A 25,949-nucleotide genomic window follows, 5' to 3' on the forward strand; every position below is an offset into this window, starting at 1 on the left:
ATATAAAAATACTTCCTCACATCACCTCTAGTTCTTCTGTCAATTAGTAAAACTCTGTCTCCTCTGCTGATTGGTATTTTTGCCATTGGAAAGTTTCAAAATGTTTTGTTTCTCCTTGTTGAGAAGTTTCTGTCAAGACCCCTGACTGGATTGTAATGTCATGAGTCCGATGATTTGCAGAACTCCCTGAATAATAACCATTCAGGCACAAAGCCAGGACCAGAGAGCTGGTCGACAGTGGACAGCATCACAGCTGAGCTGGAATCTGTACTTGGCTGCATTCACGTAGTACCCCCTCTACCCACCCACGTTCAAGGCCCAGCAGATTTAGAACAAGTGGCTCTACTCACTGCACATCACTGGATTCAGGACCTTGCTGAGCCATCAGAGAATTGGGTGGCTGGGTTGTGTCTGGAACACAGTGCGCGGTTTGAGTCTCCTCAGTGTAAAAACGTGAGAAAAGTTAGCAGGACTAGTTTCTGGGATGAAGGGATTATCACGTGAAAAAAGGTTGAGCAGATTTTGTCTGGAGTTAAGAAAAACAAAACATGATTGAAAGACAAAACAAAACCCCTGAGAGAACTTGAGAGAGTGGAGGCTGATTGAATGTTTCCCATGTGGGAGAACTAAAGGACACATTGTTAAAAAAAAACATTAAAGATCTCCCATTTAAGATTGAGATGAGGTCTTTATTTTCTCTTTGAGGGTCATTAGTGTTTGGAATTCTCTACTGTTGTGGTAGCGGTGCCATTGAATATATTCAAGGCTAAGTTAGATTTTGAATCAACAAGAGTCTATGGTTATGGGGAGCAGATAGGAGAGTGGGGTTGAAATCACACCAGATCAGCTATGATCCTATTGAATAGCTCAACAGGCCGAATGGCCTAATCCAATTCTAATTCCTTATGATCTGTGTGACCATGTGCAAAGTGAGGGTGTCTGATTGCATGTATTTCAATTGTAACTCCTGTTTGTAAAAGTATTTGTAGAAACTAGTTTATTACAGGGGAAGGCAATGGCCTAGTGGTATTATCACTGGACTGTTAATCCAGGGACCCCGGTAATGTTCTGAAGAACCTGGGTTCAAATCCTGCCATGGCAGATGGTGGGGAATTTGAATTACAGATGAAAATTCAAATTCATCTTCTCATCTTGTGAATGAAAAAAAAAGTTATTACTGCAGGAGCACCGAATAATGTACTTGGCTGGGTTTTTTATTTTCAGGTTCACCAGGCGGGGCTAACGTGTGATTATTCGGAACTTCCGCACCACATTAGCACTGAGGAAGAGATAAACAAACACATGGATGCTGTAAAACGGTTGCTTAAAGTTTTGCCCAGGCCAACTCTCATTACAATTGCAAGGTATGTAATAGATTACAAAGGCAAAGTGCAGTGGATGCTGGGTGATCTACAGTGAAATCAGAAAATGCTGGAAACCCAGATCAGGCAGCTTCTGAGGGTGAGGAAATAGAGTCAATCTTTAAGATTGCTGACCTCTCAATTAAAGTTGGGATGATAGGTGATTTACCCATCACATTAATTCTGAATCTCTATCTGCAAATGCTGCCAGACCTGCTGAGACCTTCCAGCATTTCCTGCTTTTACTTATCTGTAGACTGTCTCAGTGCCATGTGTGCAATCCTGCACATGTCCTGAAAAAGACACTGTGTGTCAAACCTAAGAGAATAGGTGAGATTATGAATAATTACTTTGCATCATTGTTCGCTGAGGAGAGGGACATGATGTATGTTTAGATTAGAGATAGAAGTTTGTTTACTCTGGATCACATTGACATAAGTAGGGAAGATGTGTTTGGTAGGCTAGAGGTAATTAAGGTGGACAAATCCCCAGGACCAGATGAGGTCTATCCCAGGTTGCTGAGGGAGGCAAGAGAGGATATAGCTGGGGCCCTGACAGATATCTTTGTGGCATCCTTAAACACAGGTGAGGTGCCGGAGGACTGGAGGATTGCTCATGTTGTCCCCCTGTACAAGAAGGGTAGTAGGGATATTCCAGGTAACTACAGACCAATGAGCCTGATGTTAGTGGTGGGAAAGTTGCTGCAGAAGGTACTGAGGGTTAGGATCTATTTATATTTAGAAAAGAATGGGCTTATCATAGAGTCATAGAGATGTACAGCATGGAAACAGACCCTTCGGTCCAACCTGTCCATGCAGACCAGATATCCCAACCCGAGGCAACATGATTTTGTGCGGGGAAGATCGTGCCTTACCAACTTAATAGAGATCTTTGGGGAAGTGACCAAGTTGATAGAAGAAGGAAGGGCTATTGATGTCATATACATGGACTTTAGTAAAGTGTTTGATAACGTTCCCCATGGTAAACTAATAGAGAAAATGAAGTCACATGGTGTGCAGGGTGTTCTAGCGAGGAGGATAAAGAACTGGTTGAGCAACAGGAGACAGAGCGTCGTAGTTGAAGGGAGTTTCTCGAAATGGAGAAAGGTGACCAGTGGTGTTCCACAGGGGTCAGTGTTGGGGCCACTGTTGTTTGTGAAATACATAAATGATCTGGAAGATGGCACTGTTGGTATGATCAGCAAGTTTGCAGATGACACAAAGGTTGGTGGAGTAGCTGAAAGCGTAAGGGACTGTCAAAGAATACAGGACAATATAGATAGACTGGAGAGTTGGGCGGAGAAGTGGCAGGTGGAGTTCAATCCAGGCAAATGTGAGGTGATGCATTTTGGCAAGTCTAATTCTAGAGCGAATTATACAGTGAACGGAAGAGCCTTGGGGAAAAGTTAATGAGCAGAGAGATCTGGAAGTGCAGGTCCATTGTACCCTGAAGGTTGCTGCACAGATGGATAGAGTGGTCAAGAAAGCATATGGTATGCTTGCCTTCATCGGACGGGGTATTGATTATGAGAGCTGGCAGGTCATGTTAAAATTGTGCGTGACGTTGGTTTGGCCGCATTTAGAATTGTTCTGGTCGCCACATTACCAAAAGGATGTGGACGCTTTGGAGAGGGTGCAGAGAAGGTTTACAAGGATGTTGTCTGGTATGGAAGGTGCTAGCTATGAAGAGGTTAAGTAGGTTAGGATTGTTTTCATTAGGAAAAAGGAGATTGAGGGGGGAACCTGATTGAGGTTTACAAAATCATGAAGGGTATAGACAGGGTAGATAGAGATAAGCCTTTTCCCAGGATGAAGCATTCAATAACGAGAGGTCGCGATTTCAAGGTGTGAGGTGAAAAGTTTAAGGGGGATACACGCGGCAAATACTTTACACCGAGGGTTGTGGGTGTCTGGAACACGTTGCCAGCAGAGGTGGTCGAGGCAGGCACAGTGGATTCATTTAAGATGCATCTGGACAGATTCATGAGTTGGTGGCGAGCAGAGGGATACGGATGCTTAGGAATTGGACAGTAGATTTGGGTTGGCTCAGGCTTGGAGAGCCAAAGGGCCTGTTCCTGGGCTGTAAATTTTCTTAGACCTTAGATTCTGGCTCAAAGAACATTCATTCTGTATGAATACCCATGTCTTAGGAATAAAGAAACAAGAGGACTCTCAGGCCCTCGAATTTGCAAGTCAATGAAGCGATGACTGATCTAAGGGCTAACCCAGTCTCAATATCTTCAGCCCATGTACTTTGGAGAGCAAAACTGGATCAATCTCAGTGTTAAATCAGTTTCTGCTGCCAGGTATGTGTAGGAGAGTTTCCTAATTTCATTCCAGGCAGATCTGACTCTTGAGTCCTGTAGTTCTATGCACCCCAACCAGTTGAAATAGTTTCTTGCTAAAATAAAACAAAGAACTGTGGATGCTGAAGGTCTAAAACAAAAAGAAACTGCTGGAGGTACTCGGCAGGCCTGGGCAGAAATCTGTGGAGAGAGAAACCACATTAATCTTTTGAGTCTGTTTCTGAAGAAGGGTCACTGAAACATTAACCCATTAACTGGATTAGTGGTGCTGGAAGAGCACAGCAGTTCAGGCAGCATCCAACGAGCAGCGAAATCAACGTTTCGGGCAAAAGCCCTTCATCAGGAATAAAGGCAGTGAGCCTGAAGCATGGAGAGATAAGCTAGAGGAGGGTGGGGGTGGGGAGAGAGTAGCATAGAGTACAATGGGTGAGTGGGGGAGGAGATGAAGGTGATAGGTCAAGGAGGAGAGGGTGGAGTGGATAGGTGGAAAAGGAGATAGGCAGGTCGGACAAGTCAAGGAGACAGTAACTGAGCTGAAAGTTTGAAACTAGGATGAGGTGGGGGAAGGGGAAATGAGGAAGCTGTTGAAGTCCACATTGATGCCCTGGGGTTGAAGTGTTCCGAGGCGGAAGATGAGGCGTTCTTCCTCCAGGCGTCTGGTGGTGAGGGAGCGGCGGTGAAGGAGGCCCAGGACCTCCATGTCCTCGGCAGAGTGGGAGGGGGAGTTGGCAGTTACTGTCTCCTTGACTTGTCTGACCTGCCTATCATCTTTTCCACCTATCCACTCCACCCTCTCCTCCTTGACCTATCACCCTCATCTCCTCCCCCACTCACCCATTGTACTCTATGCTACTCTCTCCCCACCCCCACCCTCCTCTAGCTTATCTCTCCATGCTTCAGGCTCACTGCCTTTATTCCTGATGAAGGGCTTTTGCCCGAAACGTCGATTTCGCTGCTCGTTGGATGCTGCCTGAACTGCTGTGCTTTTCCAGCACCACTAATCCAGTATTTGGTTTTCAGCATCTGCAGTCATTGTTTTTACCTTGTTGATATTAACCCATTAACCACGGATGCTCTCAGATCTGCTGAGTTTCTCCAGCAATTGCTGCTCTTGTTTACAATAGTTTCCCTCTATCCCATTTAACTCAAATTATCTGCAAACGTTTGATCAATTCACACTATTGGCTTTGCAAATTCCAAGGAATACAGTACTGGTTTGCACAACTGCTTCTGCTATTTTAACCATTGAAGTCCAGATCAGTACACTGCACTGCCTCCAAGTCCAGTATATCTTTCCAAATGACCAGAACTGCTTGTACTAACTCCACTCAAACCAGGAGGTATTTCTTGCGTAGAATGCAGGAAAGGTGTTTTTTCATCCACCAGATCATTTCCTCCTCTGAACTGTACAGTCTGCATGGGCTAACATTCTGTTTTACCGAGTCAATGGGAGATGAGCTGAAATGTAGTCTTGACATTAAATTAAACCCTACAGCCCCAAGTAGTGTTTGTCAGTGAAATGTGCTTGGACCACATTAACCCATCTGCTCACACCCACTGGGAATCATTGACATGCATGGAATTGGCTCCAATTATTCGCTGTTCTTGATAGGATTTAAGATTAAATCACTTTCTATCAATGCTTGGAGTTTTGCCAGAAGATCAAGCCCCAAAACAGAGACTGAGATTCCCTACAGCGTGGAAACAGGCCATTTGGCCCAACAAGTGCAGACTGGCCCTCCGAAGAGTAACCCACCCAGACCTATTTCCCTCTGACTAATGCACCTAGCACTATGGACAATTTAGCATGACCAATTCACCCTGACCTGCACATCTTTGGAATGCGAGAGGAAACCGGAGCACCTGGAGGAAACCCACGCAGACATGGGGAGAATGTGCAAACTCCACACAGTCAGTCGCCTATGGCTGGAATTGAACCTGGGTCCCTGGTGTTGTGAGGCAGCAGTGTTAACCACTGAGCCACCATGCCACCCTAAATATAAGCAGGCAAAGTCTAGAGTGCAGCACTGTTGGAATGCTGCTTTTTGGCTATTGTCCAGAATGTTTTTGTTCCTTCGATTGGTAGTAAAAGATTTCCGGTCCAGTCGTAGAGTCATACAGCATGGAAACAGACCCTTCAATTGAACCAGTACTGGCCATAATCCCAAACTGAACTAGTCCCACCTGCATGCGCTTGGCTCATATACAGAAGAACCTTGATTATCCAAACGAGATGGGCGGCACTATTTCATTCGGATAATTGATTATTCAATTAATTTGATTTCCTCTGGGGTTTGGAGTTTTCTGTGAAGTCTGCTCCCTTTCAGGAGACAAGGCAGCAGCACACCACGCGTGAGCCCCTGCCGTCTGCCTGCCCCCCAACCCCGTCCACCTCCGTCCCCTGTCCACGCCTCCCCCCCACCCCACCACCACCAACAGTCAGACTGCTGCCACCTTTGTGGGGTAAATCTCCAAATAGCACGCACACAACTTTTTGACAGGTTCCACCTCTGCTCTGTACAGGACAATGTTGGAGAGATTGTTTGGGGAAGGGGGGTTTAGGGTACGCCCCGTGTAGATCTCCAGGGAAAGTGTTGGGGGAAGAGAGATCAATCATTTCGAGACAGTGTCTGGACTGTCCAGGACTGTTCGGCAGCATTTCAGTGAGCCAAATTCGTTTTTAATCATTATACCTGTAAACAAAATACACAATCATGGTTGAAACAGCTCTTTGATATAATGTTTCTGTCGGGACCTCCTTCGGATAATCCGATATTCGGATAATTGATATTCGGATAAACGAGGTTCCTCTGTACATCCAAATTTCTTATTCATGAACTTATGTAAATATCTTTTAAACATTGTAACTGTACCTGCATCCACTACCTCTGGGAACTCATTCCACACATGAACCACTCTCTGAGAAAAAAGTAGCCTCTCATGTCTTTTTTTAAATCTTTGTCCTCTCACCTTAAAAATATGCCACCTACTCTTGAAATCCTTCACCCGAGGGAAAATACACCTGCCATTCATCTTATCTATGCTCCTCATGATGTTATAAACCTCTATAACATGTTTGAAAAAAAGGAGAGTAGTCCCAGGTGACTTGAGTCAATATTTATTCCTCAACAAACATCACTAAAATGAATTATTTGATCACTAAGACAATGCTGTTTGTGGCAGCTTGCTGTGCAGGAAATGGCTGCCATTTTTGCTATATCGAAAGAATGAACAGCTATCAGATTGGCGATGAGAGGCTTTGAGATGTCCTGAGGTGGTGCAGTACTTTGTAGAAGTGCTTATTCTTTCTTTTTCCTTACAACACCAGATTGCAGTCCAACAAGTTTACTTGGAAGTACAAGTTTTCGGAGCGCTGCTCCTTCGTCAGGTAGCTAGTGGGTCAGGATTGTAGGACACAATGTATGGTAAAATATCAAGGTGTAGGTGTCATACAATTGATGTGGTGTATTGATCAAACCTACCTGACGAAGGAGCAACACTCCAAAAGCTTATACTTCCAAATAAAGCTGTTTGGCTATGACCTGGTGTTGTGTGATTTTTAACTTTGTTGACCCCAGTCCAGCACCGACACCTCCACACATTTTTTTTCCTGATTTGGTTGGATCAGTATGACACCAGTCAGCACAGCTGTGACTGGCAGTCATAATCATAGAGATGTAGAGCACGGAAGCAGACCTTTCGGTCCACCTCGTCCATGCCAACCAGATATCCTAATCTAATCTAGTCCCATTTGCCAGCACTTGGCCTATATCCCTCCAAAGCCTTCCCATTCATATACCCATCCATTTGCCTTTTAAATGCTGTAATTGTACCAGCCCCCACCACTTCGCCTGACAACTCATTCCATACACTCACCACCCTCTGCATGAAAACATTGCTCCTTAGGTCCCTTTAATATCTTTCCCCTCTCCCACTAATCCTATGCCCTCTAGTTCTGGGCTCCCCCACCCCACGGAAAATACCTTGTCTATTTACTCTATCCAGGCCCCTCACCATTTTAAAAGCCTCTATAAGGTCACCCCTCAGCCTCTAACGTTCCAGGGAGAACAGCCCCAGCCTTTTCAACCTCTCCTGTAGCTCAAATCCTCCAACCCTGGCAACATCCTTGTAAATCTTTTCTGAACCCTTGTAAGTTTCACAATATCCTTCTAATAGGAAGGAGACCAGAATTGCACACAGTATTCCAACAGTGGCCTAACCAGTGTCCTGTACAGCTGCACCATGACCTCCCAACTCCTGTACTCAATACTCTGACCAGTAAAGGAAAGCATACCAAACACCTTTTTCACTATCCTATCTACCTGTGACTCTACTTTCAAGGAGCTATGAACCTGCACTCCAAGGTCTCTTTGTTCAGCGACATTCCCTGGGACCTTACCATTAAGTGTATAAGTCCGGCTAAGTTTGCTTTCCCAAAATGCAGCACCTCACATTTATCTGAATTAAACTCTATCTGCCACTCCTCAGTCTGTTGACCCATCTGGTCAAGATCCTGTTGTAGTCTGAGGTAACCTTCTTCACTGTCCACTACACCTCCATTTTTGGTGTCATCTGCGAACTTACTAACGTACCTCTTGTGCTCACATTCAAATCATTTATATAAATGATGAAAAGTAGTGGAGCCAGCACCGATCCTTGTGGCACACCACTGGTCACAGGCCTCCAGTCTGAAAACAACCCTCCACCACCACTCTCTGTCTTCTACCTTTGAGCCAGTTCTGTATCTAAATGGCTAGTTCTCCCTGTATTCCATTAGATCTAACCTGCTAATCAGTCTCCCATGGGGAGCCTTGTCGAACGCCTTACTGATGTTCATATAGATCACATCTACTGCTCTGGCCTCATCAATCTTCTTTGATACTTCTTCAAAAAACTCAGTCAAGTTTGTGAGACATGATTTCCCACGCACAAAGCCATGTTGACTATCCCGAATCAGTCCTTGCCTTTCCAAATACATGTACACCCTGTCCATCAGGATTCCCTCCAACAACTTGCCCACCACTGAGGTCAGGCTCACTGGTCTATAGTTCTCTGGCTTGTCTTTACCGCCCTTCTTAAACAGTGGCACCACGTTTGCCAACCTCCAGTCTTCCAGCACCTCTCTTGTGACTATCGATGATACAAATGTCTCAGCAAGAGGCCCAGCAATCACTTCTCTAGCTTCCCACAGAGTTCTAGGGTACACCTGATTATGTCCTGGTGATTTATTCACTTTTATGTGTTTCAAGACATCCAGGACCACTTCCTCTGCAATATGGACATTTTTCAAGATGTCACATTTATTTCCCCACACTCTGTGTCTTCCATGTCCTTCTCCACAGTAAAAACTGATGCAAATTACTCGTTTAATATCTCCCCCATCTCCTGTGGCTCCACACAAAGGCCGCCTTGATGATCTTTGAGGGGCCCTATTCTCTCCCTCGTTACCCTTGTATCCTTAATGTATTTATAAAAACCCTTTGGATTCTCTTTAGCCCTATTTGCCAAAGCTATCTCATGTCCCCTTTTTGCCCTCCTGATTTCCCTCTTAAGTAAATTCCTACCGTCTTTATACTCTTCTGAGGATTTACTCGATCTATCCAGTCTATACCTGACACATGCTTCCTTCTTTTCCTTGACCAAAACCTCAATTTCTCTCGTCATCCAGCATTCCCTACACCTGCCAGCCTTTCCTTTCACCTTTACAGGAATATACTGTCTCTGGATTCTCGTTATCTCATTTTTGAAGGCTTCCCATTTTCCTACCATCCCTTTACCTGCGAACATTTGCCCCCCCAATCAGCTTTCGAAAGTTTTTGCCTAATGCTGTCAAAATTAGCCTTTCTACTTTAGACTGGTCTATCCTTTTCCATCACTATTTTAAAACTAATAGAATTATGGTCGCTGGCCCCAAGTGCTCCCCCACTGACACCTCAGTCACCTGCCCTGCCTTAGTTCCTAAGAGTAGGTCAAATTTTGCACCTTCTCTAGTTGGAACATCAACATTCTGAATCTGAAAATTTTCTTGTACACACTCCTCTTGTACAAATTCCTCTCTATCTAAACCCTTAACACTATGGCAATGCCAATCTATGTTTGGAAAGTTAAAATCTCCTACCTTGACCACCCTCAATTTCTGAATTTCCTGCTGATCTATAATACGACCCCAATATGGTGATCACCCCTTTCTTATTTCTCAGTTTCACCCAAATAACATCCTTGGATGTATTCCCAGGAATATCCTCCCTAAGTACAGCTGTAACACTATCCCTTGTCAAAAATGCCACCCCCCTTTCCTCTCATGCCCCCTTTCTATCCTTCCTGTAGCATTTGTATCCTGGAACATTAAGCTGCCAGTCCTGTCCATCCGTGAACCATGTTTCTGTAATTGCTATGATATCCCAGTCCCATGTTCCTAACCATGCCCTGAGTTCATCTGCCTTCCCTGTGAGGCCTCTTGCATTGAAATAAATGCAGTTTAATTTATCCATCCAACCTTGTTTTCTGCTTTATTCCTACCTGTCCTGACTGTTTTGACTCGCTCCCTTTCCCACTGTACCAGTGTCAGACTGGAATCTTTCCTCACTATCTCCCTGTGTCCCAAACCATCTTACTAGTATAAATCCTCCTGAGCAGTTCTAGCGAATTTCCCTGCCAGTATATTAGTCCCCTTCCAATTTAGGTGCAATCCGTCCTTCTTCTGAGGTCACTTCTACCCCAGAAGAGATTCCAGTAATCCAAAAATGTGAATCCTTCCCTCATACACCAGCTCCTCAGCCATGCATTCATCTGCTCTATCCTCCTATTCCTGCCCTCACTAGCTCATGGCACCTGGAGTAATCCAGATATTACTACCCTCGAGGACTTCTATTTTAAATTCCTGCTTAACTTTCTATATTCTTCCTTCAGAATCTCATCCTTTTCCCTTCCGTTGTCATTAGTTGTGTACAGTGACCTCCTACTGGTCCTTCTCCCCTTTCTGCACCCTCTCTGAGACATCGTTGAACCTGGCATCAGTAGGGCAACACACCATTCTGATTTTTTTGCTGCTGGCCGCAGAAACGTCTGTCTGTGCTTCTGACCAGAGAGCCTTCTATCACAATCAATCGCTCGGAGCCACTTGGTGTTCTGTATAAACTTGGAATCGTGCAATCATAGCTCAGTTGACTGGACATCTGATTGGCACTGCAGAATGGCACCAGCAGTGTGGGTTTAATTCCTGCACCAGCTGACGTTGCCATGAAGGATTCTCCTGTTCAACCTTCCTCACCGGAGGCATGGTGACCCTCAGGTAAAACCGCCACCAGTCATCTCCCTCTAATTAGAGAGAGCAACCTTGTAATCCGGTAAGACTCTGGAGACTTTACCATTGGCTGTGTTAATCAAGAGTTATTAAAGGGCGTATGCTGTCTGTTAGCTGTGGAAACTTTGCGTTCCTCTGAATGTTTGTGGTTGTATTGAATATAAGCAGCAAGCCAGTGATTTACATTACTGTTAATGTTTTCACGTAACTTCTCCCGTGAACATTTCTGCAAATTGCAGTGTGTTTGGAGCAGATTGTGTCAGGTTCTGTGCTGTACTCTTGTTTCAGGTCCAGTCTAGATGATTACTGTCCATCTGAACAGGTAGACTCTATTCAAGAGAGGATGTTAAAGGTACTACATTGTTGCTATGGGTCATTAGACGTCCATTTGGAATACTGAATTTTGTCAGATGCTATATCCCTCTGTCTGAACCAGAGAGTGCGTACAGCCTTCAGTCTCATTTCCAGAAGAGAGCATCAAAATAGGAGCACGAGGAGGCCATTTTCCCCACCATGATTCAAGTCGATCCTGGGCTTCAACTCCACTTTCTAAAGAGAATTTTATTTAATAAATTATCATTTCAATGACACTTTTAACGTTGTCCTTGATCTTTGTTTCAACAAGCTTGCTGTTAATGTTAGCAGTTTTATATAGTAAGCGAGTTTTTTTTCTGACTGTTACGCAGTGCAGGACGAGGCCATTTAGTCCATTAGGCCTGTGCTGTCCCCCTGAAAGAAAATTCCTGTTTATAATCCAGTCTGTTTGTTATCTTCAAGATTTTGTCAAACATGCATGTCAAATTATTTTTATAAAATCAGCTTCTCTTCCTGGTCAAGTGTCTCAGATAGTTCTTGAGTGAAAAGAACTTCTCCTGTTCTCTCCTTTTTTTTCAATCTTGTTCCAGTGCTTTTTGGATCCCATTACCTCGTGTTAATGATGCAGTGACCAGAGGAAATAGTTCTTCTCCATCAGAATTTCTCACCATCTTGAAAACCTTGCTAAGGACACCTCTTGGCCATCTCTCTTCCAAGGAGAACATAATGAACATTTGCAAGCCCCTCTTACAACGAAAGTCCCCCATTCCTGGTAACATCCTGATAAACTTCTTCTGTGTCTGTTCTAAGTCTGAGTGAAGTTAGTCACAATACAGTTAAGTTTCTGATCAACAGCAAGCACAAGGTATACTTGGTCCTATTTCTCCCTAAGGGACAGAGTGTGGTGTAGTGGTAATATCACTGAAATAGTAATTTTGAGGCATACACTTGTGCCTTGGGAACCTTAAGTTCAAACCCCACCCAATTGAAAAGGAATCTGGAATTAAAAGGTAGTCTCAGCTCAGTAACAGTGACCATGAGCTATCATTGACAGCACCTTCAAAACATGCGGGCTGTAGCTTTCTCTGTGGTATAAATCTCTATCACCATCTAGAATGACAAGGACAACAAATACATGGGAGCAGATGCATGTAGCTTTCTCTGTGGTATAAATCTCTATCACCATCTAGAATGACAAGGACAACAAATACATGGGAGCAGATGCATGTAGCTTTCTCTGTGGTATAAATCTCTATCACCATCTAGAATGACAAGGACAACAAATACATGGGAGCAGATGCATGTAGCTTTCTCTGTGGTATAAATCTCTTATCACCATCTAGAATGACAAGGACAACAAATACATGGGAGCAGATGCATGTAGCTTTCTCTGTGGTATAAATCTCTATCACCATCTAGAATGACAAGGACAACAAATACATGGGAGCAGATGCATGTTTCCCTCTAAGCCACTCACCATTCCTTACTTGAAAATATATTATCAATTCTTCAAGGTTGCTGTATCAAAATCCTAGAACTCTTTTCCAAACAGCACTGTGGTTGTAACTATTCCCCAAGGTCTGCAGAGGTTAAAGAAGGCAGTTCACCACCATCATCAAGATCTAAAGGGCAAAGGAAAAGATTCTTACCTAATTGGGTCAGCTTTTCAGCAAGAGGATGTTTTGCCTTGTTATTTATATTAAAAGATGCATTGAGTAAAGTTTGCCTGCCAATTAGGGACTGTTCTTGGTAATGGGAAAATGCCTTAGTCCCAGCAAGCTTTCATGAGTAAACATAAGATTATACAACCTCCCAAAAGCACCTTAACTCTTAACTTTCCACGTTGTCTCTAACCAAATATGAGCTAACATATTCTGTAGATGTGGGTTGGGAAACGTTTGAAGCTCAGGCATTTTCATCATTTCCTAACTGAATGTCACAATTCTTGGTGAATTTGCCCTTATTTAAGATTTCCTATTGACTCCATGCGATGAGCTATAACTCAGCAATGCGTGGAAGATTGAGAAGTTATGATCTCAGAGGAAACCTATAGTTCTTTTAAAAACATCTGAAATCTAGTTCTTTGCAAGGAGAATGTAGCACAGCAATATTCCACAGTTTGGAACTGAAGAAATTTTACCATACGAGAATCAAACTAACAAGCAACCATAAAATACTATCTTGGGTACTGCCTACACTCTAAAATCCCAAAATAACAGAAGGTGAATGTGAATTAAAAGGCAAATTAAGTTGATTATAAACTATGAATTGATAGGTTAAAATAAGATCTTGCAAACTGCTTCCACATATCATTCAGCAAATAGGTTATTAACCTCCATTATAAAAATCATTTAAAATGCTTGTCTTCCTCAGAAAGAATTTCATCTCCTTGTCTTCTACAATTGAGCTTGACTTCCAACCAACAGCAGCATGTGACCATGGGTATCATAGTCTCCAAACAAAATTAGACACCTGCAGAACCTGTACAAACAGTCTGGATGACATAGATTACTGGCAGTTAGACACACCATTGTTCTACCATTCTCACGTTCCAACCAGTTAATCTGAACTAATCTCCTCCAAACTCCACCCCATCCCCCTACACTATTGTATAAATGCTGCCCTCTTAACAATTCACATCAGCTCTGATGGAGAATCATCTAGACTTGAAGAGTTCGTTTGCTATCTCTCTGTGGATGTTGCCTGACCCGCTGTGGTCTCCAGCATTTGTAGTTTTCAGATAGATTCCAGCATCTGCAGTAATTTGGTCTGACATAGATTGAGTAATGTTGTTTTCCAATAGCAGACATTAGCTTGTAGCTCAGGTTGAGGTTTTGGGTGTAGGTTTGCTCACTGAGCTGCAAGGTTCATTTCCAGATGTTTCGTTACCCTACTAGGTAACATTTTCAGTGGGCCTCAACCTGAGCTATAAATCTTCTCCAAACTAAGACCTATGGGCACAATATGCTAAAAATGGCCCGATAATGGGAAATGAATGCCATCCGACAGAGCACCACCCCCAAGCAGCTGTACTTCCTGCATGAATGCATAAGGAAACATATACTACTTAAATGTCCTCAATACAATTCCCCTTAACAACCCTTTAGCCAAAAGAATAGCAGAGCAAAATGGCCACAGAATGCTGAGAGAAATTATTAATGATGCCCACAACAGACTCTGTAAATACAACCAGGCCATTTTGTATCAAAATCCTTACTCAGTCATGCAACAGACCATGAATGGATAGACACAGTACAACAAGCCATAGATATTAGACAGCGACAAACACAGAAAATGAAAAAACTAGATCTGCAGAAAAAATAGACAAACTTACACAAAGAAACAACACTGACAACAAGGAAGCATGGATAAAAACTTATCTGACCGACCCTTAACAGACACGGAAAAAACCATCCTAGTAAGAGGATTAAATTACAACTGTCAGGATGCGGACAAGATTTCTTAGCAGCATTAGAAACAACACTAAAAGACAACCAACTCACAGAAGAAACCCAGCAAACTATCAGACAGATAGTCACACCAACATTAAGCAGATAAAAGGAAGGAAATAAACTCAATACACGAGAAAGAAAGGCTTTAGAAAGACTAAAAAAGATAAAAACATTGTTATCCTACCTGCAGACAAAGGACGCTTGACAGTCATTCTGAATTGAAGAGACTACATTGAAAAAGTGAACTCACTACTTACAGATATAACACTTACCAACAGGTGGCGATAGACCCGACCCCACAACTAGAGAACCGAATCACAGCCCTACTCAAAAAACTTCAGAAATCTGGAGAAATAAATAAGACTGACTTCCAAAAAATGAAACCAGATGGATACAACACACCACGCTTCTACGGATTACCCAAAATTCACAAACCAGGAGCCCAGACCCATATTATCACTACCTAGAACACCAACTTACAGACTGGCCAAGGAGCTACACCAAAGTCTAAAACACTTAGTAGAAGGCTCACACCACTCCATCCACTCCACCCAAGAATTCCTGAAGACCATCAAAAACACTAAGATAGAAGAGGATGAAGTAATGGTCTCCTTTGATGTAACAGTCCTATTTACATCAATCAACATTAACCTGGCCAAGGAAACACCGACTACACTATTAGAAGACCCAAAGACACATACACCAAATACCACCAACTTCATCAACAAGGACAGTATCATCAAGCTAGTGGACCTATGCCTTACCACACACTTCACTTTCAACAACAAAACCTACAAACAAACCAACAGAGCACCCATGGGATCTCTGATATCAGGGTTCTTAGCAGTGGCAGTAATGCAGAGACTTGAACAAACAGCTCTGCCAACCATCCAACCCAAACTTTGGGTCCGCTATGGGGATGACACCTTTGTCATCACTAAACGAAACAAATTAGAGGAAACCTTCAAGACCAATAATACCCTTAATGGCATAAAATTCACTAAAGAGGAGGAAAACAACAACATACGGTCATTCCTAGATGTCGTAGTAGAGCGAACAGCCAATGGGGAGCTTCAAACCAGCGCCTACAGGAAAACAACAAATACAGACCAGATATTGAACTACAGAAGCAATTGTCCCAACACTCACAAACGAAGCTGCATCAGAACATTATTTCAACGAGCCAACACACACTGCAGCACAGAGGAACTACACAGAGCAGAGGAAAATCATCTATACAGTGTATTCAAAAAGAATGGGTACCCAATGAACACAGTCTGCCAATTTCTCAGCAACAAACCCAAACAAGCAGACAAAACATATCCAGAAACCCTAGCCACTCTCCCTTACATCAAAGACATTTCAGAAATGACTGCCAGACTACTCAGACCCCTTGGCATCATGGTAGCCCACAAACCCACCAACACACTAAAACAGCAGTTAATGAACTTGAAAGACCCTACACAGACAACAAGCAAAACTAATGTCATTTACAAAATACCATGCAAGAACTGTAACAAACACTATATTGGACAAACAGGCAGAAAACTAGCCACCAGGATACATGAACACCAACTAGCCACAAAAAGACATGGCCCACTCTCACTAGTATCCTTACATATGGATGAGGAAGGACATCACTTCGACTGGGACAACACACCCATCCTAGGACAAGCCAAACAAAGACACGCACGAGAATTCCCAGAAGTGTGGCATTCCAACTGGAACTCTATCAACAAACACATCGAGTTAGACTCCATCTACCAACCCCTGAGAAAAGGAACAGGAAGTGACTTCACCACAGGAAATAACATCATCACAGGAAATGACATTACCAACTCAAAGAAACCCAAACATATAAATAGAAAGCAGGAATTTTCAGCATTGCTTTGCCTGAGGCCCACTGAAGATGTTACCTAGTAGGGTAACGAAATGAACCTTGCAGCTCTGCGAGCAAACCTACATCCAGACATAACCTTGGCTTCTGTTTCTATCCTCCCTCCTTCAACCTACCTGTACTGCATTACTGGAGTCATCAACTGCTGCTACTGAGCTCTGGTGACTCCTACATGCTTTTAACAAGCTTCAGTCTCCCCAGGTATTCTGGTTTCCAATTACAGTATCAGTTTTCATTTCCTTAGGACTTCTGAGGGCCAATTTCTCTTTTTAGTTAGGGTCTGTCTCAAACTTTACAAGGCGCTAAACCACAAAGTCCATGACAAAATGGGAGGAGTAGAAGAGGAAGATAGCTAGTAATATAGTCCACATTGTTTCTGGAATGTGGTGTTTAGAAATCTTGCCCCTTTTCCAACTCTTTAGGCTGTGATTTCCATAATGTTTGCCAATAATCTTTGTTAAATGAATAAACATGCCCTGATATGTAGTATTGGGGTGACTGTTGTCAGGGCTTAAGCAGAAGGAATAATAACCTAAACACCAAAGGAACATAACATTCTTTCATCCTTTCTGCAAGGATTGTATTGTTTCTCCATCTTTAGTTTAGGGAGGATAAACTGCATTCAAAAATTGAACGAAGACGATGTAGACTCCCACCATCTATCTCCCTAATTGGAGTGAAGGTAAGACTTCTTGAAATTAATACTTTTCAAGTAAACCTTAGTTTTGGATATTTCTGTGAAGGATAGCATTTCACTAGAGGGAGCCAGACTTTGTATTCTGATTTGTATTGAACATTAAATCTCCTTTTCCATCCAGTTACTGTCTGACAGTTTGTTATTCATCACCCAGTGTTTGACCTTTGCTGTATTGCCATGTTTTACCAGTATCGCTGAACTGTGACTTTGTCACTGGCTACAGTAATAGACTGACCAGCATTGAATATGTAATCCTGAACCCATGCCTGAGAGAGTTTCCCTATCTAAATAAATGTTCTGGATGTAGGTTTGCTCGCTGAGCTGGGAGGTTCATTTCCAGATATTTCATCACCCTACTAGGTAACACCATCAGTGGGCCTCAGGCACAGCAGTGTACATGATTCATGCTTTCTATTTATATGTTTGGGTTGGTGATGTCATTTCCTGTGGTGATTCATTTCCTGTGGTGATGTCACTTCCTGTTCTTTTTTCTCAGGGGGTGGTAGATGGGGTCTAACTCGATGTGTTTGTTGATAGAGTTCTGGTTGGAATGCCATGCTTCTAGGAATTCTCGTGTGTGTCTCTGTTTGGCTTGTCCTAGGATGGATGTGTTGTCCCAGTTGAAGTGGTGTCCTTCCTTATCTCTATGTAAGGATACTAGTGAGAGAGGGTCATGTTGTTTTGTGGCTAGTTGGTGTACATGGTGGCTAGTTTTCTGCTTGTTTGTCCAATGTAGTGTTTGTTACAGTTCTTGCAAGGTATTTTGTAAATGAGATTAGCACAAGCGACATGACCCTCTGTCACTAGTACCTTTACATAGAGATAAGGAAGGACACAACTTCAACTGGGACAACACATCCATCCTAGGACAAGCCAAACAGAGACACACACGAGAATTCCTAGAAACATGGCATTCCAACCGGAACTCTATCAACAAACACATTGAGTTAGACCCCATCTACCACCCCCTGAGAAAAAGAACAGGAAATGGCATCACCAACCCAAACATATAAATAGAAAGCAGGAATCATGTACACTGCTTCGCTGAGGCCCACTGAAGATGTTACCTAGTAGGATGACAACACGTCTGGAAATGAACCTTCCAGCTCAGCGAGCAAACCTACAGCCAAAACCTCAACCTGAACTTCAAATCTTCTCAAAACTCGCTAAAATAAATGTTTATTCACCATGTTAGTTGCCCTTGAGAATGTGGTAATGTCCTGCCTTCTTGAACCTCTGAAATCTGTGTGCTGAAAATACGTCCACATGAACATTGATATAGTTCCAGGTGAGAGTGGTGTGTGACTTCGATAGGTATATGGCGGTGTTCCCATCTATCTGGCCATGGGTTTAGCAGGTGCTGTCGGAATAAACTTGCTGCAATGCATCTTGGAGATGGTGCACTCTACTAACACTGTGCATTGGTGGTCATAGTTTTAGAGTTATAGAGCTGTACAGCACGGAAACAGACCTATTAGTCCAAATTGTCCACACCGACCAGATATCTTAACCTAATGTAATCCCATTTGCCAGCACCTGGCCCATATCCTATTCATATACCCACCCAGATGCCTTTTAAATGTTGTAATTGCACCAGACTCCATCACTTCCTGTGGCAGCACATTCCATACATGCATCATCCTCTGCGTGAAAAAGTTGCCCTTTAAGTCTGTTTTACATCTTTCCTCTCTCACCTTAAACCTATGCCCTCTAGTTTTGGATGTCCCCACCCCGGGAAAAAGACCTTGTCTATTTATCCTATCCATGCCCCTCATGATTTTACAAACCTCTGTAATGTCACCCCTCAGCCTCCGATGCTCCAGAGAAAACATTCTCAGCTTATTTAGCCTCTCCCGATAGCTCAAACATTCTAACTCTGGCAACACCCTTGTAAATCAGTGAATGTTTAAAGTGATGGATGAGGAACTGATCAAACGTTTATGCAAAAGTTTGATTATTTTTACAGGTGATGCGCCAACCTCCTGCTACACTCTGAGGGTGACCTTTCTTCCTATCCTGAGACCGAGTGTTTGCACCATTCAGTTCATTTTTCCCCAGGTATTCCACAAATGTCATACGAAGCAGGATTAGAGTAGAACCCCTACAGTGTGGAAACAGGCCCTTTGGCCCAACAAGTCCACACCGACCCTCTGAAGACTAACTCACCCAGACCCATTCCCCTGAATGAAGCACCTAACCTAACATCCCCAAACACTATTGGCAATTTAGCATGGCCAATTCACCCAACCTGCACAGCTTTGGATTGTGGGAAGAAACCGGAGCCAAACCCATGCAGATACAGGGGGAACGTGCAAACTCCACACAGACAGTCACCCATGGTTGGAATTGAAACCAGGTCCCTGGTGCAGTGAGGCAGCAGTGCTAACCACTGAGCCACCACAAATAGGATAATCATTTATATCCTAATGTTATAAAGAATGGGGTTAAGGTTATACCAAAAATTGGGAGGAATAACTTTAATAACTTTAATCTAAATCATGCTTTCCTAATGTCAGTTTTGGAACTGCCTACATTTGCCCCTAGATTTTGCTTCACAAGCTGTTTTCACACTGTTCCATAATCACAGCTCAAAGAATGTCATCAGCAATCCTAACCTGGATAGTCATAAATTCAGGTAAGCTACTCTGTTCATCCGTTGTTTCTGTTTCAATAGGTTTCTTCCCCCCCTCATCCCCCCCCCGCCCCCCCCCCCCCCCCCCCCCCGCCACCTTCACAGATTATTTTCTCGGTTCCATCACCAGTCCTTACACTTACAGCAATACACCTGGATCAGTAGATGCAATTATTATAAGAAATTGCTGATCTCCATATGTAAACCAAAAAAGAATTCCCAATACACTGAGGGAAATTCCCTTAATCCTAGGACCCCTACAGTGTGGAAGCAGGCTACTCGACCTGTTGAGTCCATCCAAGAAACATCCCACCCAGACCCAAACCCATCTCTGTAACTCTGCATTTCTCAGGGCTAATCCACCTATCCTGGACATCTTTGGACTGTGGGAGGAAACCAGAGCACGAGGAGGAAACGCACACATGTGTTTGAGAAAATAATAAGAGAAACTATATGATGGAGCAAGATGGAAGAAGAAGATGATGGGACAAGAACAAGACGAAAAGATCAGTCTTGAGGAGGTATGAATGGCACCAGGTTGATTAGCGGGGTTTTAAGGAAGTATGCAAAATCCAGAAAGAGGAGGAAGATCCCATGGGATCAGAGTTTTAGGGATACATTGGGCTGTTGGCTGGCTATCAGGAGATGATTGGTTGTGAAGAGGTCAATGGGAAAATGCATCAGTGACATGAAACTCAGAGGGGTTTGAGAGTTAGATGTTGGTTCTATGAAGCTGTTGATAGAACAGTACAAATTAGCCAACAGGTTGTGGCAGTTCTCAAATAACTGGGGAGCCCTTCTTCGTTGACCTTGCTGCTCCATTTGCACCTTAATGATAATTGTGTCTTTGCACGATCTTTCAAGTCCACAGGTGGAAAAAGAGGTGCAACTGCAATGTCTTCTCCCAGCCACCAGGCGCAGAACTGAGACACTAATAAATTGAAAGCAGCTCCATTGGGAGGGAGCCAGGAGCAGGAGCTCTGGGAGCCAGCTGCAAGAGGGCATTACCATGAGGATGGTGGTGGAGGCGAGATGGGGACTTCTCTCCTGGGGCAGCTGCGCAGCAAAGTAAACTCAAGCCCGGCCAATGACAGGAACCCGAATCCAGGCCCATGCCTCAGCACTTAACAAGAAGGAATATAACGTCAAACTTCTTTACTTTCTGCCTTTATATTCTATGTTTTGGTTTGCTTTCTAGGTTTTGGGATGGCTCTGGAGATTGGGGACACGATACAACATTTTTCACTGTATTTGTAACATGATACAAGCATCAATAAATAAATCAACTCAAATAAGTCAAATCAAATAACCCACTCAAGAAGCATTGCTGGTAATCTTTCAGGAATCATTGGAGTCAGGAAAGATGCTAGATGATTGGTAAGTTTGAAATACACCTTTTTGACAATTTCACAGATGTTTTCCCAACTTTTTAGAAAATGCAAAATAACTGAAAGTTGTCGCATTAATGTATGGACTTAAATGTATCTCTACGGAAGAGTCATATCGGACCTGAAGCATTAACTCTGTTTTTCTTTCCACAGATGCTGCCAAACCTGTTTCATCATCACTCTGTGTTTGAATTGGAAGTGCTAGCCCCTCTTGATGGAATTATCACACTACACTACGTGAAGCCAAAATCATAAGTGAAAATGTATCATGTTACATGGAATTTAAATAATTTTACAGTAACAGGTTATTCAACACAACTGCTCCTTTCCAGATTCTGTTTGCTACATGGATCTTCTCCCGTCTAATTGCATCTCACACAGTCATCATAAACCTTGTGTTCTCCTCAGGATTCACTTCAAATGTATTGATGTTACTCCCCTCAGCCACTCCATGGGGAAGCGAGCTCTGTATTCTCACCATCATTCTGGAGGAAAGAGTCTCAGTCTTTCCTGAGGCGTATGGCCTCTCAGTTCTAACACTATTCCTTGACATTTTATTTAACCAGCAGTTCTCAAGAAGACTGCATAGACCCCTTTAAATATGGTCCAACCAGGATTCTGGGTCATGAGAATGTCACTTCTCTTCTTTCCAAATTTCCACAATGAGATGTGGTCACATTTAAATAAGTTTTATTTTCTGCACAGATATTATGAAACTAGAGTTTTATCATAGAATCTCTATAGTGTGACGGCAGGCCATTTGGTCCATCAATCCATATCAACGCTCCAAAGAGCACCCCACCAAACCAGCCCCCTCCACCTAAAATTATGAGGTGCATAGATAGGGTAAATGGACAAGGTTTTTTCCCTGGGGTGGGGAAGTGCAGAACTAGAGGGCATAGGTTAATGGTGAGAGGAGAAATATTTCAAAGGGATGTAAGGGGCAACGTTTTCACGCAGAGGGTGGTGCATGTATGGAATGAGCTGCCAGAGGAATTGGTGGAAGCTGGTACAACTACAACATTTAAAAGGCATCTGGATGGCTATATAGGAAGGGTTTAGAGGGATATGGGCCAAGTGCTGACAAATGCGACTAGGTTAATTTTGGTTACCTGGTGGGCATGGATGAGTTGGACCAAAGGGTCTATTTCCATGCTGCACATCTGTATGACTCTATGGCAGTGGACACAAGGGAGCAAGCAGGTTCCCCTCCACGCTGTCCTGACTTGGAAATATGTTGCTGTTCCTTTAGTGTTGCTAGGTCAAGGACCTGAATTTTTTTCCCTAATGGCATTGTGGGATGACCTACAAAGAATGGACTGTAGCTGTGCTAGAAAACAGCTCAATACCACCTTATCAAGGGCATTTAGAGATGGACAGTAAGTTCTGGCTCAGTTAACAATGTCCTTATCCCATGAGTGAATCAAACAAATGAAGTGACACTATTGAGATTGTCAGTGAAGGAACTAAGGGATTTGGTGGTAAGTCCATATTGCACTGGATTTTGAGTGATAAAGAGCAAAGCAGCAGGTGCATTGTCTTCAAAACCAAAATGTCTTTGGAGAAAAACTGAAAAGTTAGATGTGGTATTTTAACCCTGAAGAGGGTTTCATATGGGGCAGGATAAGGCCAGTGTGAAAGACAGCTTCTGCAAGTCTCTCTGCCTCAGATGTACTCGCTGCAGTCCCTTCGATGCATTCGTTGTTTGGAGTGGACTAAACCCGAAAAAGCTACAGATGCTGTAAATCAGAAACAAAAGCATAAATTGCTGGAAAAATAAATCAGAAACAAATTACTGGGGAATTCTGAGAAAGGGTGACTGAAACATTAACTCTGATTTCTCTCTGCAGATGCTGCCAGACCTGCTGATCTTTTCCAGCAATTTCTGTTTTTGTTTCACTTTAGGATTAGTTTTTGGAGTAGTGGGAAGTAAAGCAGCCGACTCTAATCATGTACACACTCAAAAACGCACCTTTATTACCTCCCAATGAAGAGCGCATGTGCATGAGATGAGGGGCCCCCTCCATCCAGATTACCCTGAACCAAACCACTCTAAACAATGGGACTGCAGCAAGTATCCCTGAGGTGGAGAGATTTGCAGAAGCTGTCTTTCACACTGGCCTTATCCTGCCCCATATGAAATCCTCTTTAGGGTTAAAGTACCGCATGTAACCTTTCAGTTTTTCTCCAAAGACATTTTGGTTTTGAAGACAAGTTGATATTTCAAAGATCTGTGTCTCTAATGCACATGCTGCTTTGCCCTTTATCACTCAAAATGTTTCATGCCTTAAAGAACACTGGTAAGTATAACCTTTCAGCTTTTAAACCCCAAGGACTGCTGCACAGTTTCTAAAATCTAACTGATTAAATTTTGTGGTTTTCTATGAGTCATCACCAGGGCAGGTAATGAGAGCTTTGCAGTTATAAAATGAGGACACCCGTCTTCAGTCACTCAGGAAGGTTCTTTATGCCTTTTGCTTGGACTGAAAAATTCTTTGCTAGATGGAGATTATTATCATTAAAAGGACACCAAAGGCAGTGAGTATGTGAATTTTGAACTCCACAGGAGACAAAATCACATTGAGGTGACGTTGTGTTCAATCCTACAAATTCAGCCTAATTATTCTAATGATCATTTAGAATTAATTGGATCTAATTCTCACTAAGATTGTGCAGAAAAACATATGTGCTTGTTGTGATGTTTGCCCTGATTGTCACTTCATGTATCTGTCACCAGTAGAAGGACAAGGGTTGTCTGAGATTGTTCACTGTCACATTTTTTGACATTTTGGGGCCTGTCTAATGATAGAGAACACACCAAGTCTTTACAGAAAAGGCACTTGTCTTCGCTAACAAGATATAGTATTCCATTCTAGCAAAATGTACAACAACACTACTAATCAAGCTTGATTACCATGACAGAAACAGACATTTCTGGAGAAACTCAGCAGCTCTGGCAGCATCTGTAGAGAGAAAGCAGTGGGAAGTTTTCAAGTCAAGTGCTATAGAGAACAGTTGAATAGGCTGGGGCTGTTTTCCCTGCAGTGTCGAAGGCTGAGGGGTGACCTGATAGAGGTTTACAAAATCATGAGGAGAATGGATAGGATAAATAGATAAGTTTATGGGGTAAGGGAGTCAGAACTAGAGGGCATAGGTTTAGTGTGAGAGGAAAAGATTTAAAAGAGACCTAAAGGGCAACGTTTTCACACAGAGGACGGTAGGTGTGTGGAGTGAGCTGCCAGAGGAAGTGATATACGCAATTGCAATCACAATTTCCATGATTAAGAAAGTGAATGTAATGTTGTCATTTATCTCAAGAGGGTTGGAATATAAAAACAGTGATGTGCTTCTGAGACTTTATAAAGCTCTAGGTAGGCCCCATTTAGAATACTGTGTCCAATTTTGGGCTCCACACCTCAGGAAGGATATACTGTCACTGGAGCGTGTCCAGCGGAGATTCACATGGATGATCCCTGGAATGGTAGGCCTAACATATGACGAAAGGCTGAAGATCCTGGGATTGTATTCATTCGAGTTTAGAAGGTTGAGGGCAGATCTAATAGAAACTTACAAGAAAATACATGACTTAAAAAGGGTGGATGCTGGAAATTTGTTTCTGTTAGGTGGGGATACTAGGACCCATAGGCACATCCTTAGAATTAGAGAGGGTCAACTTAGAACGGAAATGAGGAGATATTTCTTCAGCCAGAGTGGTGGGCCTGTGGAATTCATTGCCACGGAGCACAGTGGAGGCCGGGACGTTCAAGGCAGAGATTGATAAATTCTTGATCTCACAAGGAATTAAGGGCTATGGGGAGAGTGCAGGTAAGTGGAGTTGAAATGCCCATCAGCCACGATTAAATTGTGGAGTGGACTCAATGGGCTGAATGGCCTTACTTCCACTCCTATCTCTTATGGTCTTAAAAGGCATCTGGATGGGTATATGAATAGGAAGAGGTTGGAGGGATATGTGCCGGATGCTGGCAGGTGGCACTAGATTAGATTGGGATATCTGGTTGGCGTGGACGAGTTGGACTGAAGGATCAGTTTGTGTGCTGTACATCTCTATGACTTTCTGACCCTTCCTCAGAACTAACTACTGGAAATCTCAGAAGCTGTACAAAATAGACTTTTTCCCAACAGAGGCTATTGCAGAACTGCCCTCTCCATCCAAAGAGTGTGTGGAACATCAGCAGATTGTATGGAGCTTAATACAGTTTTAGCTTTAACTCTCTAATGGCCTTACCTGAGGAAACACATATGGCACTGAAAATAGTTAGTTTAGAAATTGAGTCACAGAGTCATACAGTGTGGAAACAGACCCTTCCGTCCAACTTGTCCATGCCAACCAGATATCCTAAACTGAGCTCGTCCTGTTTGCCTGCATTTGGCTCAAAACCCTCTAAACCATTCCTCTTCCTGTAGCTCAAGCCTTCCAACCCTGTCAACATCCTTGTAAATCTTTTCTGAATCTTTCAAGTTTCACAACATCCTTCTCAAAGCAGGGAGACCAGAATTGCACACAATATTCCAAAAGTGGCCTAACCAATGTCCTGTACAGCCGCAACATGACCTCCCAACTTCTGTACTCAATGCTCT

The 25,949-nt window shown here is 43.1% G+C and overlaps 1 protein-coding gene across 5 annotated transcripts in view; it reads left to right on the forward strand.

Moving 5' to 3' along the window:
- Window positions 1-21,773, forward strand: part of c41h5orf22 (chromosome 41 C5orf22 homolog) — a 36,556-nt gene extending 14,783 nt beyond the window's left edge. Inside the window, exons 8-12 of one of the 5 annotated variants that reach the window (XR_011954993.1) lie at window positions 1,225-1,364; window positions 11,875-12,056; window positions 20,315-20,483; window positions 21,161-21,339; window positions 21,504-21,773. Coding sequence is in view for 3 of the 5 variants with exons in the window: in XM_072560334.1 (XP_072416435.1) it covers window positions 1,225-1,364; window positions 11,875-12,056; window positions 15,015-15,097 (405 nt within the window). In the remaining 2 variants the exon portion in view is untranslated. Of the gene's footprint in view, window positions 1-1,224; window positions 1,365-11,257; window positions 11,560-11,874; window positions 12,057-15,014; window positions 17,316-19,296; window positions 19,389-20,314; window positions 20,484-21,160; window positions 21,340-21,503 lie in introns of those variants that run through there. The other 4 variants (XM_072560334.1, XM_072560336.1, XR_011954992.1 and 1 more) reach the window with 4 other exon arrangements.
- Window positions 21,774-25,949: the final 4,176 nt, after the last annotated feature.

The sequence above is a fragment of the Chiloscyllium punctatum genome, chromosome 41 (assembly GCF_047496795.1).
Source record: "Chiloscyllium punctatum isolate Juve2018m chromosome 41, sChiPun1.3, whole genome shotgun sequence".
NCBI classification, from domain to species: domain Eukaryota; kingdom Metazoa; phylum Chordata; class Chondrichthyes; order Orectolobiformes; family Hemiscylliidae; genus Chiloscyllium; species Chiloscyllium punctatum.